Genomic DNA, 17,418 nt, shown 5'->3' on the forward strand with positions numbered 1-17,418 from the left:
TGTTCTTAAGGAAGAGCTTGACAGTAAATAAATTCACAAGTATTAATTAAACAAATATGATGATATATAAATTAGGTTTATAATAGCAATGAAAGTTGAACAATGATAGGAAGCAAATATGTCTTTTGTTCATTTGTTTCTGTCCATCCTCTTGCTTTGTGTCCTCTTTTTACGAGGCACCTTTCTGATTGTGGGTGTGGATAGTTCATCAAATTGAACGCCCTCCTCAATATTGTTGTCTCCCACTTGTTGAAATTCAAGGATTGTTTCCTGCTGAGTTTCTGGAATGACAATCGAATCATCATGTGCAACAAACAATTCATCATGATCCTCTACCTCCTCTTGATGCTCACTACCCGATGAGTTTAATTGTTGGGCTTCCTATACACAAAACAATTTAACTTATTTAAATAACTTAATACCTCTAGATAAATTATTGCATAAGTCATATGATATTATAAAGAACTTACCTCAGATTCATGACCACTCACTAAAATCTCCCCTCGATCTACCAAATGTTGTCGTAGGCCTTGGGAACCATGTAATAAAGCATATTTTAGGTCATCCCTTGAAGCTTCCTTTTGAAATTGGTGAACCTACATTAACAAACATAACCAAATTTACAAGGTATAATGAATCATAAGATACAATTAACTCAAAAGTTTTTCATGACTTTTTATGAAATTATAGAAAAATACAGTAGATGAAAATATTCACTCACCAAACCACCACGAATGCTATTATACCCACCAGATCCTAATTTATGGGATCCAATACTTGACACCCTAGCTTGGGTTGCTTTTGTTGTATCTTGAAGGCGTCTTTTAGATCCTCCTCGTGTAGATGGCCTATAGTTTGGATTATTGTGGGCTTTCCTCTTAAATTTGGCATCTTTCATGAATTCATCCCATGTCACTTGGTCTGTAATCCAAGCTGGACGTGGATATCTCAAGTCTTTTGTCAGCTTCGACCTTAAATTATCTCGTTTAGAGTGCATGTATTTCCATGCAATATCAATAATAATATCCTTATTAAAACCAGGATTTCCAAATGCTGTCATGACAACTTTAAAGAGTTCCTCTTTCGTAGCATTGGATTGCTTCCTCCAGTCCATTTGAATGGTATTTCCAAATAATTGTTTTGCACGACGAAAAATAAAGTGAACAAATTTTAACCCCACTTCATCCTTCAAGACATTTCTTTCTGAGGTGAGCAAGATTGTAACTTCTTGCATTCCTTTTGTAGTCACTGAGGATATTGTTGTAGTCTTAGGGGTTGAGGTAGATGCTCCTATAGGTGCATCAATCACTTTGTTATTTATTTCCTGTATTTACAGTGAGATTGTGAAATTGTCAGAAACCCAACCAAAATATGAAACTATTTCTAAGCAGCCAGTAGTATGAAGATGATCCAAGACATTCTTGGATACATCACTGTTTAAGTTGCAACAGTCAACAAGAATGAAGGTCTAACAATAAAGAGAAAGATTGTTTGACAAAATCCGTAGTTTTGATTTTGTTTGTTTTGATTGGGATTGGTGCACAAGCATTCATAGTTCTGATTATGTTCGTTCCATCTTTGTTATTGATACCTAGGAAGAAGTATCTAGAGGATGTTACATGTAACAAAGATAGTTCATCTTAAGTTGTAGTGACCAAAGTATCTACAATGCTACAAATGAAGACGAAAACCATTGAATAAAGGTTAATGACCAACCATAATAAAGTTCTAATCATAGTGTTTAAAGAAAATAAAACACAATAAAAAATCATTAATTGTTAAATTATGAAAATGAAAATCTATAATTAATTTTACCTGTTCATCTGAGGTAGGCCCTGCACTCTCCAACAATGCCCTTTCCCATAACTGAATTTGTACAAGTATTTCTTGTCTGGTTGGAACATTTTCAGGAGTATCTGGTAGGAGCCTTAGTATTCTTGATTGTGAATCTATGAGACTCCTCAAGGAAACTTGTTTGGTTGTTGGTGGGAGAATTCTGACTGAACCCACATCAGGAACATTAGTGTTTGTTGGAGTAATCCTTGAAATATCCTATAAGGCACATATATAAATATTAGGATGGTATAATAGGTGACAATAACATAATCAAACCCACACAAACAAATGATTGAATCTTACATCTGGCATAATAGTAGATGTAGTGGAGGGCACAGCTAGATCCTTCATGCCAACAAGATTCATGCTCGATGGAGTTACTTTCGAGATGGCCTGCATTCCACAAACACAAGTTAGCATAATATAATAGGGAACATAAGATAATTTAGCATACAAAAGATAAATTTCAAGCTTACCTCATGCACCATCATAGTAATTTGTTGTCCTTGTCCATTTTTTAACATATCAATCATAGCATTTAAGATCGGAGGATTCCCCATAGCAAAATTGGTAGCATCCATGACCACATTCTTAAAAAAACAAAAAATGACATAAAAATAAGAAAATATTGATTAGAGAACATATGTGTATAACACCCATGGCCACTAGAAAAAGTTTTGTATACTCTAAAAAATTTGAAAATATAGAAAAAGACAATCATAATCACAATCATAATCCATGGCAGAATGCTATGAGATCATATATGTAGATTTTGGGTGCTCTTCTATTCTTATCCAAATTAAACGACCATAGAGAAACATAAATAGACCATAGAAACAAAAGGTATCTGTAAAATATGGTCCCAAGAAGCATTCTGCCTTAAAGCCTTGAAAATCATAAACCGCCCAATGATCTATTCAACAGACTTCTAAAGATAACAAAGAACAACAGTAATTGTCTTCAAAAGATCCATGTCAAACATTGTCACCCTACAAGCGTGCTGAATTGAAATTTTGAAAAATAAACACACCTAACCAATGCTTTGGAATGTAAAAGCTACAAATATAGCACCCATTATAGATTTTCTTTCTAAGTAATTTGAGCAGATTTGTATAGGGTAATGTTGTAGACAGTGACTGTGAAAGGACTGTGAACAATCCAAAATCATTGTTTCAATGCTTCATGAACAATCATCATAATGGATCAAGGTAGACAATCATCTATACTACCTATGAGTTGATCATACACAGTACACATAAAAGGACATAACATTTGCAATGGTAACAAACCTTTGATCATTGTCCACACACCATAAGTGTAGCATCATTCTAAGAAATCCCAACCAACTTCATTAAAACAAGGTCTCACTGGAAGTTAGTTAAAAGATCTCATTTCATTAATATCATTTACTTATTTAATAAATGCTCTTACAGATTTTATCAGATTTTCAGGTTAAAAAAACAACAACATTTTCATTATGGTGCATTCTACTTGCTGCAGAGAAAGGTTGATTGAAGGCATTAGTGGATACACTCCTGGAATCAGGAACTCTGCATTGCTTTTTTCAGGTGATTTTCCACAAATTTTGGTACTTTAAGACTGAAATCTTATTTGCAATTGAGTGATATTTTGATTCACTGACATTTGTAATTTTTCTCCCTGTTTTCTAATGACCCAGTTTCCCATTGCTGCTTCAGTTTTTCTGAACACCCAGTTTTGGATTGGGAGTTTCATTATTTTTGCGATGAAAGTTAAATATCAATAAAGTAGTAGCTATTGTTTGTGCCTCTGAAAATTCTAGACCATTTTCATAAAATCTCAAGCACCATCTTAAGAGGAGTTCAAAAACAATGATTGCTTAAGATTTTCAGATTGTATAAATGTTGCAAGCCCTTCTTATGAATGTTCAGAGTTCAAAATTGTCTTCAAATATTGGCATCTCACAAGGGTTCTAGTTGACAGGGAAAATATGTGTGCCCAGAAAAATATATTGAAGCCCTCTTCGTCTAGCATTTCATCTAATTTAATTTGAATAATGGCGAAAAACAAAATAAAATTGGGAAAGGTTTTGGACCAATCATAAAAGAAGGCATCTCATTCAAAGGTGCAAGGTATTTAGTATTGCAATCCAAATCACTGATATTGTTGTGCAGCAGTAAAGGAAAAGGCCCAAAGGCACAAAGATGGAGCTTCTGAAGTCAAATCTTGGTTACTACTGAGCCTAAGGAGAAAAAGAACATGTCCCTTAACTATGAATGGATAACACATGTATTTGGAGGGACCATAGAAGAGGACGGAGTCCCCCATTTAGTCGTTGCAGTTCGAAAGACCGCAAACCTGGTTCCAAGTGAATATTCAACAGCAGATACAAGCACGACCCAACATCCCTTTAACCAGTGCCAGATCCAGAACCACAATGTACGAATGCTTGACACCCAAATACCCGAATGTGAGAGTCTGAAACTCTCTTGCCCAACCATTCCTCTTCCGGAATACCAAACTCTAACCGAGATGAAGGACTTCGGTTTATCAAATAAACCGCTGTGTTACATGCCTCCGCCCAAAACTCTTTATCCAAGCCGGCATTGGAAAGCATACATCGAGCTTTCTCAAGAATGGTTCTATTGAGCCTTTCTGCTACCCCATTTTCTTGTGGAGTATATGGGACAACCTTAATCCTTCGAATACCATGATCTGCACAAAAATCGTCAAACTCCAAAGAGAAAAATTCACCTCCATTATCTGTTTTTAGACATTTTATTTTTTGTCTGCTTTGGTTTTCAACAAGTGCCTTGAAATGTTTAAATTTTTAAAACACTTCAGATTTTCTAGAGAGCATGTAAATCCAAACTTTCCTAGTACAATCATCAAGGAAAGTAACAAAATAGTTTGCGCCTCCATAAGAGGTTACCTCCGTAGGCCCGAAGACATCCGAGTGCACTAGCTCCAATGGTGTTGTCTTCTTGTCATGTCCATCCTTCAAGAAGCTGACCCATTTTTGTTTTCCACAAAGACAATGTTCGCAGAACTCCAAATCTGTGGATTGAAGACCGGGTAGTTGATCTTGGTTCAACATAACCTCTAGTCCTTTCTTGCTCATGTGGCCCAATCTTTGATGCCAAAGTGCCACATCGCTGCCTACAACAGTCATAGCAGCTCCCACCTCACCAATAGTTTCTACAATATAAAGGCTTCCTACTTTATCACCTTTTGCAATTACCATAGAACCTTTAGTGACTTTCCATGTGTTCGTGAAATTGGTGTGAAAACCTTGTGTATAAAGTTGACTTACAGAAATCAGATTTCTTTTTAATTTGGGAACATGCCGAACATCTCTTAATAACCATTGAACTCCTCCAGCTAGTTGCAAAACAACATCACCTCTTCCAATAATTTCACAAGCATTATTGTCACCCAAATTTTTTTTTCCAAAATTATTCTTGATAATTTGAGAAGGCCTCCGTGCATGAGGTAGCATGAAAGGAAGCACCGGAATCTAGGACCGAAGAGTCTAATTTTGTGTCGCTTGCTGAAAGAATTAGAATACCGTCATCCTTGTCTTGAGCTATATTAGCTGTGCTATCCAACACCCTTTCTTGTGCCTTTTAATACTTTCTACAATCTTTCTTGACATGACCAACCTTCCCACAAAACCAACAACCGCCTTCTCTTCCTCTAGATTGCGATCTTCTAGCTGATTTGGACCGTTGATTGTGATTATTTCTGCCTCTATATTGGCTTCTTCCTCTAGTTTCAGTGCTCACCATAGAGAGAGCATCACCGGATGAGGGCTCATCATTTTTCCTCCTTAAATCTTTGGAGAGAAGAGTGGCAGAAACTTCATCGAAAGCCAACTTCTTGGAGCTTGATGCCGTAGTGCTTATGGCTGTCACAACTCCATCCCAGCTGTTAGGAAGAGAACTTAGTAATAGGACAGCCTTGTTCTCATCGTCTTGCGTCATGCCAACCGAATTTGCTTGGCTAATCAAGGTATTAAACTCATTAAGATGATTTGTCATGGTTTCGCCTTCCCTCATCTTGAGCTTGTATAATCTCTTCATGATGAAGACTTTGTTTGCAGCAGATGCCATTTCATATGTTGAAGTGAGCTTGTCCCATACCTCCTTTGTTGTTGATTCGTTTGCAACATTATACAATACATTATCACTTAATGCAAGAAAGATTGTCGCCTTGGCTTTTTCATCGAGCGTTTCCCAATCTTCATCTTTCAAGGTAGCTGGCTTCTTTACTTTTCCATTAAGCACAAGAGAAAGGTCTTGCTTAATCAACAAGGATTTCATCTGAATTTTCCATATCCCGAAATTCTTCCCAGAAAATTTCTGTACTTTCAAATCTTCCATAGCTTTGAAAATTATTGGCCAATTTTCAAACAGCAGCTCTAACCTGCTCTGATATCAATTGTGAAATTTAAGAATTCAGAATAACAATGAAAGAAAACAATAACAGTAACCAAAACAAAACACAGAAGATAAAACTCCAGTTTTATCGTGATTCGGCAAAATAGCCTACATCCACATTGAGCAGAGGAAATATATTATAATGACTGAACAATCCAATTTACAATGAGATAGCAGCAGCTATTTAATAAACTACAAAGGATCAGTTGAAGAGTCATATGAAATGGAAAGCCAACAGGTGACCGTTGGGCTTCAATACACAACACAGACATGTAACTAAAGGAAGTTCTTGTTGCAGTTGAAGGGGTGCGCAGGGATTTTAATCATCTGTGGAGCGGACTAGTGCAGATCATGTATTAGGTTTGGTTTTACAAAATTCAATATTGTAGAATACTCCAGCTTAGTATATACACATCGTAGTTATACTGTTGTCATTTATTTTCTATAGGGAAAAGTGCTTAAGACCGCTGTTGCTATTGGTTATAAAACAAATTCATATTTCAATTCTTTATCTACGTTTTATCTCATTTTCTTTTTGGTTCCTACAGTTCCAAAATTTAGATCTAATGGGGTTTGTGATCTGGCGCAGCAGGGTGACCTGAAAACTAGGCATGGCTTTCAAGAAGGTTGAAAGGAGTTATCATTGTACTCCAAATGGGTATCGCCTAGCCACTTTTGAGGAAGCCAGCAATGAGTTGAAGAGTATTGAAGAGCAAAATCTTTTAAATACATGGGACAGAGTGCGTCTGCTAGACGGTTGGATAACTGGTCCAGGCTATAATTTTGAAATGGGAAATGACTTCAAAGGATGTTTGGGGTACATGCTGCTCATTGAAAATGAATCTTCTGGTATGTTCTCTTTATCTAATGTTAAATTTCTTATAAAATCATGCATCCAGTCTATGGAAAATCTCAGGTAGTCGTTGCTTCGTGTGCAATTTCTAAAATTTAGAACACCACGATTATTACTTACATCAATGTTGCATGATATGAATTTTTTTTTTGATATCTTGATACAGTTCAGCTTGCCATAATCCAATCAATAATGTAGACCAATTTCTTCGACATTAATGGGATGTGCTTGTAGCTCCATCACTATATAAGTTTAATGTTACTTTTTTATTTTTTTATTTTTTTATTTGTGGTTTATATAAATGTTATCAATTAATATTGAGTTAAATTAATTAAATTTCTGTAATTTTTTTTTTTTTCTTTTGATAGAATGCATATATAGATAGAGAGAGAGAGTACATATTTGAAATAAAGACTAAGCAGTCAGAGATTGAGTGCAGCCAAAGACATGAGGAAAACTTAATAGAGAAGGGCTAAAACGATAACTAAAACCACATAAAGGCTCGAAATTAGCGACCATCCGAAGACTAGCCATACAAAATTGCCTAGAAAAACTTTCAAAAGAAAAACCAACATCATAAGCAACTATAACAAAAACAGAAGAAGGTTTAGCCAAATTGGCTCTTTGGAGAATTTTAATCCACTTTTTTCTTAATGTGCTCTTGATTTGCAACATCCTTATCTAAAATTTGGTATCCTACAAATTAATTCTTGCGCTCAGCCAACAGAAAGGCTTTCGGTTGCCTCTGCCCTGTTCCCAAACTTGCATCTAGAAGTTGCCATTCTTCCTCTCTAGAGGCATGAAGTGGAATATCAACCTTAGTCTTCTTCTGGTTCGCCCTTTCATCAACCCTGAAAATGTGATGGCTTGATTTGTGCACATGAAACTTATACGAAATCAGACGGAGGAAGGGCATGGAATAAATTAGTGAAATACCCAACATTTGACGGTGAAATTATCTCCATGAAAAGACCCAATTCTTTTTCAAAGATTTAATTGTTGTTAGTTTCAAACCCTATTTTCATCGCATCATGAATTTTAACATACTCTGGCTTTTTTTCATAAATTTCCTTCGGAAGATACCACCAATCCAACCCTTGCCCTAAAAAAGATCATATTTATTAACAACATCCTCCAATTCTCCACTAGAAATTAGATCCTCCTTTACAAAATTCAGAACAATTTCAAGCAACAAACCATAATTCTATAACATATCAAAGTTGTTTGAGAGAAAAATAGAGAGAACCTGACAAGGATATGATATACACAGTGCTCTTGGATAAAGCAGCTCCTCTCCAATTATCATGATGATGGCACTCCAAACTTTCAGGGACTCCCGTCTAAAAATGCTTTTCAGATGATCCACGGAAAATGATCCAAAGGTTGGAAATTCCCAACCTTAGAATGAAATTAAGATCCTTTGGTTTCGTGATTTATACTCCTTGGCAACACAGGGACCCCAACGGGTAAGCCAAGTGTTGATTAAAAAAAGAAACACAATTCAATCACAGAGTCCAAATGCAAGTTATCACAGTCTTTTAGGCATGAAATGGATGGATATATGCCAAGGGCCACTCATGTTAACTAAAAGGGAAATGATTTTTAAACAAGGAGAATAAATTGGGAAATCCACTACATTGCAAGCATTAAGAGCCATAATGACCCTTTTCCTTAGGAAAGTGTGAGAACTGACAACCAAGAATAGATAAATCATACTTGGCAACCACGTAAACCTGCATATTAAAGATTCACTAGAGAATCTCGCCATTTGTGAAAACAAGCACCAGTTTGGCTCGTGCCTAGTAACATTTCAACCATCAACAAAAAATTAAAACACGATCCACAACACATGTTAGAATAATTAAGGAAGATCACGTGACATCACATTTGCCAATTCAATATTTGGTAAAAAGTCAATGCGGTTTCTCCTTGGTTCAATCGACAATCTCTATTTGCCAATTCATTTGCCACCATGTTCGGTTCCCTATAGCAATGTTTGATTTTGAAATTTTGCAACTAAGAAAGCAGTGATCGTGCCTCCTGAAGGATATACGTTCTTTTCCAATTTGAAAAGTCCATCTTATTCAGTGCTAAAACAATGTTCAAAGAGTCTCTTTCAATAATTAAGTTTTTAAAACCTAATCTAATAAATGTTTGGAGCCCTAATACTAAAGCATTATTTTTTTCCACATTGTTAGTAACATTTGGTATTCTTGTAGCCCCTACAATCAAAACGTCATCTTTATGATCTCTCAATATCCAACTGACACCAAAAACCCTTGGATTGCCTTTGTCAGCTCCATCAAAGTTCAACTTCCCATAGCTTATATCTAGTGGCTCCCATTTAATGTCTTTTTTGTTTGCCTTTGAACAATCATTTTTTAGAAGACTTCATTTAAAAGGAAGAGTGATTTCAAATCATTCCTTAAGACCTTTATCATCCCAAGACATGAAACAATCATCTAAATATTTGTGTTTTGACATGTATAAGCACAAACTGCTTTAGAAAAAGCCTTCTCAATGTTATGGATGGTGCCTTCAATACTACGTTTCTCTTGCCTAAAAATGATCTTATTCCTTGTCCACCATATATTACATATTAGGATTGCAGATACGACTTCCCAAAGACATGCGAAAAATGAGTCTTTATGTAACTTGGGCTAGGATGCAAAGAGATCTTGTAAAGTGAAAGGAAGAGGAGCAAACCACTCTAGCTTACCACAAAGCCAAGTCCAACAACTATAAGAAAACTCACAATTAAGCAGCAAATGATACTTGGTTTCGACAATCTTATCGCTTAATACACATTTCAAGGCTAGGCATACACCCAAGGATGCCAACCCATCACTAGTTAGAATTTTGCATTTAAGGGCTAACCAAGCAAAGGCACTAGCCTTTGGAAGACCTGCATCTGACCAACAAAAGGAGAAGCTTCTCTTTTTTTGATCAAAATCTTGAACATTTAAAACTTGATAACCTAGTTTCATTGAGAACTGACCCATTGGAAATGGAGTCTAAATCAATCGATCTTGAATATCTTTGTAATGAAGAGATCTTAAAGTTAATACCCTTTGGAGTGCAATCTTTTGTGCTTTAGGAGCACCTACTCCTACCATCTCTTTCCATGAAACTAAATAAACCGCATTCTAAAAAGACATTGTAAAGTAATCACAAACCTTTCCCCCCCATAGAATCCTCAGTATTTTTCAATTTAGCCATGCCTTGTAACCTGTCCAATGTAGAAAATCCATTCCAAGAATCTTCCCAAAATTGTGCCTTCTTCCTATCATGAATTGTCCAAGAAAGATAACGAAGGAAAACCTTTCTACATTTGGTCATAAAATTCCACATTTGCGACCCTTGGGGAAGATAAAGAGTAGTGAAAATTCTTTCTAGTTCTTTAGAATCAAAATATTTTTCCCTTAAAATAGTGGCCCATTTAGAACTACTAGTTGAATATAGCTTTCATACTAGTTTAGCTCCTGGAGCCAAATTTCTAATATGAAGTTTTTGGATCCTTGCATCTCCAACTTGTTTATCATTACAAACTTTATCTCAACTCAACAAATGTACCTTGTTTTTAGAATCCTTATTGTCATTCCATAAAAAATATTTAAGTTTAGAATCTATATTGGACAACACAGTTTTAGGAATAGGTAGAATTGACATAATATAATTAGTAATTGTTGCCAACATTGTTTCAATCATTATAATTCTCCTTGCTAAAGACAACCAAGTATTCTTCCACAATGAGGTTTTGTTTTGTAGAGATGAAGAAATATTTGCCCAAATTCTTGCCACTAAAATGAGGAATACCAAGATACTTGCATGGGAGAGTATCAAGTTTAAAACCAAAGGAGTTTGATAATCTAGAAGAGAGTTGGCGAATAGTTAATAAAGAAGACTTTTGATTTATGATAATTCACCTTTTGGTTTGAGACTTCACAATAATCATCTAAAACTTTTTTAATAATAACTCTTTTTGATTTAAAAATAGTTTAAAAAACAGTTTGCATCTTAGCAGAAGAACGAAAAAACTTAGTATTCCTATCCCCTTCTCGAAGATACAATTCCCTAGATTTTTATCTCCAAACAATTTCATTCCTCTTTAACACTTCTTCAAGTTGATCTTGCAATTGCTTCTGATGAAGATAAGTTGATGGATTAATACCATTCTAAATAATAATTTCATTAATGTTTGCCAGAGATGTTTCAATTTTTGATTTAGAGACATATATTTTTGAACACCTGCTTATTCCATTCTATAATCTTAACTTTTATCTTTTGCAACTTCTTGCACAATTGGAACATTCTTGAACCATGTACATAAGGGGTGTTTTGCCACCAATTTTGAAACAGGTGTAAAAAATCAAGATCTCTAAACCAAATTGGTTCAAATTTGAAAGAGAAGGAACAAAGGACAAGTTCAACTGAAGAGGAAAATGCTTAGGCCCCGAGGAGGACAAAATCTGATCGAGAAGGATAAAATCTGAGATGAGCAAGAGCCAAACTGAGATGAACAATTGGATTGGAGAAGAATCTATCCAATCGCTTAGCAATATGCATAAAATTTCAAGCCATTATTAACAACGAATTCTTTAAAACTTTGCATTGTTTGTAAGGGAGAGATTATTCCTCCAACCTTATCCTTGGGAGAAAGTATAGCATTAAAATTCCCTCCAATAATAAAGGGTTCAACTGGATAGTTTGTCAACCCTAATGATAGGGAGTCCCATAATAATTGTTTTGCAGTAGTAGAGATTTATATATTCACAATTGTGCCTGATGGTGTTAGAAGTAGAGATTTATCAACAAGATTTATAGGGCAAGAGATATTGAATATTGAATAAGGTCATCCAAGTATTTTGTTTTGGTTCTTTCCAATTAAAAGGTTCTAAAATTATACATGCAAAAAATATTTTAGAATATAAGAGAACTTTTTGTGATAATATGATGCCTTAAAGGGGTGTAGCACCATAAGATACCTCAATGACCACCTTTTAAAAATTTTCATATCATCTGAGAAGTGGGTGTTGATTTTTTCAAAGGGTTAGCAATGGTCTTTGGAGGCGATTGTATGCTATTAGAACTCAAGACTTTGCCGATCAACTTGTTTGAGTATTTATAGGGTTTTTTTTGGGTTCAAAAAGAAATGTCACTTCAAAGGAAATGTGGACCATTGGAAAACCTTTTTGGGAAGATCCATAGTACAACCATTCGTATAGCCTTTTTGCTAATGTTTGAAGAAATTAAAAAGCATTGCAGGTTTAAAGGTGAACGTTCGAGATTTCTCTTTAAATTTGCAAATTTCTATTGGGAAATAAGCCTTACAAGACATTGCAGGAAAGGGTAAAAGATTGAGGACTCCATTCTCCTAGCCACATCACTACATCAGCTACAAAAGGGAGTTGTATAGAATAGAACGTGTGACATGAGATTCTATTATTAATAATATTATCTATATTGCATAGGTGGTTTTCAATGTATGTTTATATAGCTCCTATGCTATAATTATATGAACTGATCTGCTACCTCTATGGTTAGTCAACAACAGACTACAAAAGTCTAAAATCATTGCTAAATAAAAAAACTCTAGTACTTTATAAGGGCATTGGCAATGTAAGCACATTTGTAGTACTGACTTGGAAGAATTCGAGACTATCAACAGAGATAGTCAAGTGTATCTTTAGTAGCAACGACCAGTATTAAATAATTGTTTGACTCGCCATTCAAAGGTTAGGTTACCCTCTAGTAATATGAATACATAATGAATAAATAATGAATCCTGGTCAACTTAATAAAAAGCACGTTTGCTTGAAGTAAATCATTTTTTTTGTAAATTTGAGACAAGTTGATTGTGAATTTTATTTGCACCAAAAATTGAAGTGTGGATTGTAAATTTTTGCTTAAGTTTGATGCTAGAAATAAATTTGTTTTGTTGATTTTAAGCACCAAATGAAAAATTAAGCCTAAACTTGCAATAAACAAAGTTTGTTTTGTTCAGTTTTAAGGCACCAAAAACAAATGATCCTAACTGGAAAGAAAAGAAAAGTTGTTTTTGTTCAATTTTTAAAACACCAAAAACAAAAATTTTGATTTTAAGGAAGTGACTTTTAGACCTACACAAAAAGAAAACAATTAGTAAAATCCACACCTAAGGGGGGCTTCTACAAGCCTGAAATAAATCAATTTTTCGGTTACAAGGCCTTCCTTGCAATATTCTGTTACAATAATGCTAGTCTGTGTGAAAACAAAAGCGCTAGTTTAACCAGAAACACATTTTTACAGAAACAAAAGCGCTAAAAGAAGATTTTGACAGTAAATACAAATGCGCCAAAACAAGCGCAAAAGCGCTAAAACAAACACAATAGCGCCAAAATAATAACAAAAGAGCTTAAAGAAAATTCAATAGCGCCAAACTTGGTACAATAGCGCTATTGTAAGAACAATAGCGCTAGAATGTCAAGTTGCAATAGCGCTACAGCGTGATCAAAAGCGCTAAAGCGCAACCTGTGTGTCAAGTTCAACATTCAAACAAGTTAGTTGTAAATTTTTTTTATTTTTTTAGGTGTTTGGATTCACGTTGGGTTCACCAAATGATGCTCTGCAAAAAGGGCAAGTGTTAGACTAAAAACCTGTGGTCATATAACACACAAACAACAAGAAACAAGTGTTAAGGTTAGTGTTATTCAACCAAAGATCAACCTAAGCAAGCATATCAAAAGAGACACCAAGAACAAAGTTAGACATTTAACTACGAATGCAAATGCAATAAGACATCTCCAAATGCCTTCTACCATATTCTTGGCTCCTTCTCCTTTGTTCCTCTCCTCTCCAAGTTCCAAACTAGTGTAGCTCTCAGCAGCTTTTTGCACTATGGATGCTTATGGAGGTTTGAGATTGAAGTATTTGCTCTAAATGTGAACAAAAAGCTAATACTATGCTATTGATACTAAAAATGATTTATTTTAACCAAAATGACAAGATATTAGTGATTTATGCTAAATGCTCTCTAGAATTCACTATAGCTTAAGTGCATACAAGTTTTCAGGATCTGGATTATGAAGAAATTGGCTCTATTTATAGGAAAAATGGAGCAATGGATGGTTGAGATTGAGTAATCTCAACAAGGGTCAGGATTAAATGATATTCAATCCATGTGAGGGCTTTCAATCCAATCCTAGGATGACAAGTGTCAATATGAGAAGGTTGAGAGGAGAGGGAATAAGCATTAAATGCTTGACATGCCCTGGGAGTCAACTTTGAGGTTAAGGTCTATGTTGGGTTGAGTGAATAAATTCTTTATTCAAAGAATAAAGCTTTTATCCAATGGATAAACTCTTGTGCAAAGGCAAAAGGGATAACTGTAGCGTCCTAAAATTGTGACACTTGCAATTTCGACTGCATTTTGGTCTTCATGATGGTGACGCAACACGCAACCTGAATGGAGACCCCAAAACTTGCTCACGACACTGAAAACTGCATTTTTCAAGCACCATTGGCCTGAACCTCCTTGCACCCCGCTGTCCCGGAGGTGGGATCAGAGCGCCCAGCGCCTTGGTCCCTCAGGACTAGGGCGCCCAGCGCCCTGGTCCTCCAGGACCATGGCGCCCAGCGCCCTGGTCCCTGGGTCCTATTTTGGGCCCGGTTTCCTAAGTGATATCCGGTCTTTTTGATTGCAATTTGGAAATAAACTTCCCTGGTCGGCCTAAGGTCGGGAAAATCAATCTATCAGCCCTAATTGACAAGTATATAAACTACATTTTTCTCTCTCATTAGGGGGATAACACATACATGACGGAAAAAGCGTGGAAACTATACTCAAGCATTCAAGCATTCAAGCAATTGATCATTCCAAGTCTCCATTCAAGGCTAAGTGTTGCATTCAAGACAAGGATTCAACCATTGAAGAGGAGATCACTTATTACATGCTACATACTACAACATACAACATCTAAACCTTTGCACATAAGGATACAAACATCCTTAGAACAAGGTATTAGTACTTGTTTTACATTACAGTCATTTACATTTACAGCACTTGCTCATTTCTTGGTTAATTCCAAAACCAGGGTTTGACCTAAAGGCAAACCCCCAATCCCTAACCCCCCATCGTCTTCGCTTTTCTGTGTGTAGGTTGCAGGTACGCGGCTGAGATTGAAGATTTGGAATCCTTGTGCAGAGACAAACCGATCCCACTTCGTTTTGCGGATTTTTCGGAGGACCGTGGCGCTGGGCGCCATCGTCCCGACAACTTTTTCTCCAATTTGCAGGACAGTGCCGTATCGACATTTTACTGCTAATTCCAGGTCCGCAGCTTCATCCTATAACCCGAACTCAGTTTATAAGCGAATCTTTATGACTTTCTATGTATTCTTGGCTTAATTTCCTTAACAACATTCTTTACAAAAGAGGGTAGCCTTGCTTTCCAAACCCTTGAAATTCATTTAGCATCCAATCTTACATTGTGTGGGATTGGATCTTATGAGTTTCAACCCCTCTTTTGAATGTAAAGTCTTCCCCCTAAGTGAAAACCCATCGAATCCTAGCGAACCTCCCTTCTCTCTCCTCGGAGTTAGAAGAGGGGAGACCAACTAGGGTTCGACCGCGATTTTCCGCTTTACAATAACCATGGTCAAAACAATAAATGCTTGAGGAGACACATGAGTGCAAGTTGAATTAACCATAAATGGTTATGTAAGAGCCATTAATGGTTTGGAAGACTTTTGGAGGTTAATTTGTTGAACACACAAAGCATTAAATGCTTTTCAAAGACTTTGGAGTCTTTGAGAAGTTACTTAAAGTTGCTAAGAAAAGTGACAATAATTAGGGGATGGATTAGGTTAATTATGAAGGGTTTAGAAGAATCTAGAAGGGGGTTTAGGAGTGCAAGTGGATTTGGTGGGTGAAGGAAAATAGAATTTTAATTAAAATAAAATTGATTTATTTCAATTTGTGTGTGCAAGTTGCATTTGTAGGAAAATGCAAGTGGGGGGATTAAATGATTTAAATAAATGTTAATTTATTTAAAAGAGGAAAAGGGGATTTAAATTGAATAAATAGAATTTATTCATTTAATTGATTGTGAATTTGGTATAATGAATTAGTTAAAATAAATTGAATAATTTATTTAATTAATAGGAGAATGTTTGAAGATAAATTAATTAAATATTAATTTAATTAACTGATGGCTAGTGGATTTTTAATTAAATAAATAGAAAATATTCATTTAATTAAACTGGACAAATTTATGTGACTACAGTTGTTTCACATACAAAGAATTGTAGGCACCAAGCCACAAATTTTGGAGCAATGAAGAAAATTTTAATGAAGATCTAGAAAAAAGAGGTGATGGATACTCTAATTCACAAACAAAAGAGTCTTTGACTTCTATCAAATGTTTATTCCAGTGGAATGTTGGTGATGTTTGAATGTGTAATTTCTCCCTTCAATAAATTGTAAAAATTAAATATTGATAAGAATATTCTAGAAAGAATAAAGATAAGATAAATGAAGAAAAACATTATTATTTGGCATGTCGGCCTTATATCTAGAAAGGTCTACGATGTTTCTAGAATGTTTATAGAATTGTCCAAAGATCTCTATTTAAGAAGGAAGATGTAATCGTTTTAGCATCAAGTGAGTTGGATGTAATGGATTCAATTTATTAATGAAAATGTGTCGTAGCACATGAAAAAATTGATTAAATTAGTTGTATATTTGTTTTTGTGTGTGTTTTTCTATATGTTTGTGTTTCAATATATGATGTTGATCCAATCCATCCACCCCTATCAAACTGGTATCAGAGATTCGGGTTAAAAAGGAAATCACTTGTCACTGTTTGCAGCAGACTTAAAGAGATCACAGAGAAATCAAAGTAATTGTTGATATTATTGAACATCGAAAATCGCAGATTGTGAAAGATTGCTGCTGGAGAAGTCATGGCCAGAGAAGGAGTAGATTCAACTACTACGGTTTGATGCTATCGGTGGATGGAAGATAGAACCAATAAAGGTCCAGTGACTAGAACGGACTGGAGATCAGCTATAATTTGAAAATTTCTATAGATCTGCTTTTCCTTCGAGAATAGCAGATTTTTCAGTTTTTTAAAGGTTTGTAATGGTATGATTAGGGATGTTCGATATTGTCCGGTAAAGCAGGAAGACATCAGCCAAGGAGGAAAAGGACCGTTGACCAAAGGAGATCGCCAGCTAGAGATCTGAAATTTCGAATCGCTTTATGTTGGAGAAGACTGCCTGTTAAATTGAAAGAGCCAGAGATCGAAGAATTGTGCATGAGATTGGAGATAGA

At 35.5% G+C, this 17,418-nt stretch overlaps 1 protein-coding gene across 1 annotated transcript; it reads right to left on the bottom strand.

The window, feature by feature from the left end:
* Positions 1 to 24: 24 nt before the first annotated feature.
* On the bottom strand, positions 25 to 8,495 carry LOC131053446 (uncharacterized). The gene is made up of 7 exons (XM_057988053.2): positions 8,354 to 8,495; positions 2,313 to 2,426; positions 2,140 to 2,229; positions 1,816 to 2,052; positions 722 to 1,324; positions 471 to 596; positions 25 to 381 (listed from the first exon to the last, which is right to left on the bottom strand). Exons 1-7 carry the CDS (start codon positions 8,411 to 8,413, stop codon positions 130 to 132), a joined length of 1,482 nt encoding a protein of 493 aa, XP_057844036.2. The 5' UTR covers positions 8,414 to 8,495; the 3' UTR covers positions 25 to 129.
* Between the last annotated feature and the right edge of the window lie 8,923 nt (positions 8,496 to 17,418).

This window comes from Cryptomeria japonica, chromosome 4, assembly GCF_030272615.1.
Source record: "Cryptomeria japonica chromosome 4, Sugi_1.0, whole genome shotgun sequence".
Taxonomy (NCBI): domain Eukaryota; kingdom Viridiplantae; phylum Streptophyta; class Pinopsida; order Cupressales; family Cupressaceae; genus Cryptomeria; species Cryptomeria japonica.

Excerpts from the sequence above, each read along its gene's own strand:
- LOC131053446 (XM_057988053.2), bottom strand. The coding sequence starts at position 8,413 with ATGATAATTGGAGAGGAGCTGCTTTATCCAAGAGCACTGTGTATATCA. Across the intron at positions 597-721 it reads ATAGCATTCGTGGTGGTTTG|GTTCACCAATTTCAAAAGGA; the intron begins GTGAGTGAATAT and ends TTGTTAATGTAG. Across the intron at positions 382-470 it reads TGAGTGGTCATGAATCTGAG|GAAGCCCAACAATTAAACTC; the intron begins GTAAGTTCTTTA and ends TTTTGTGTATAG.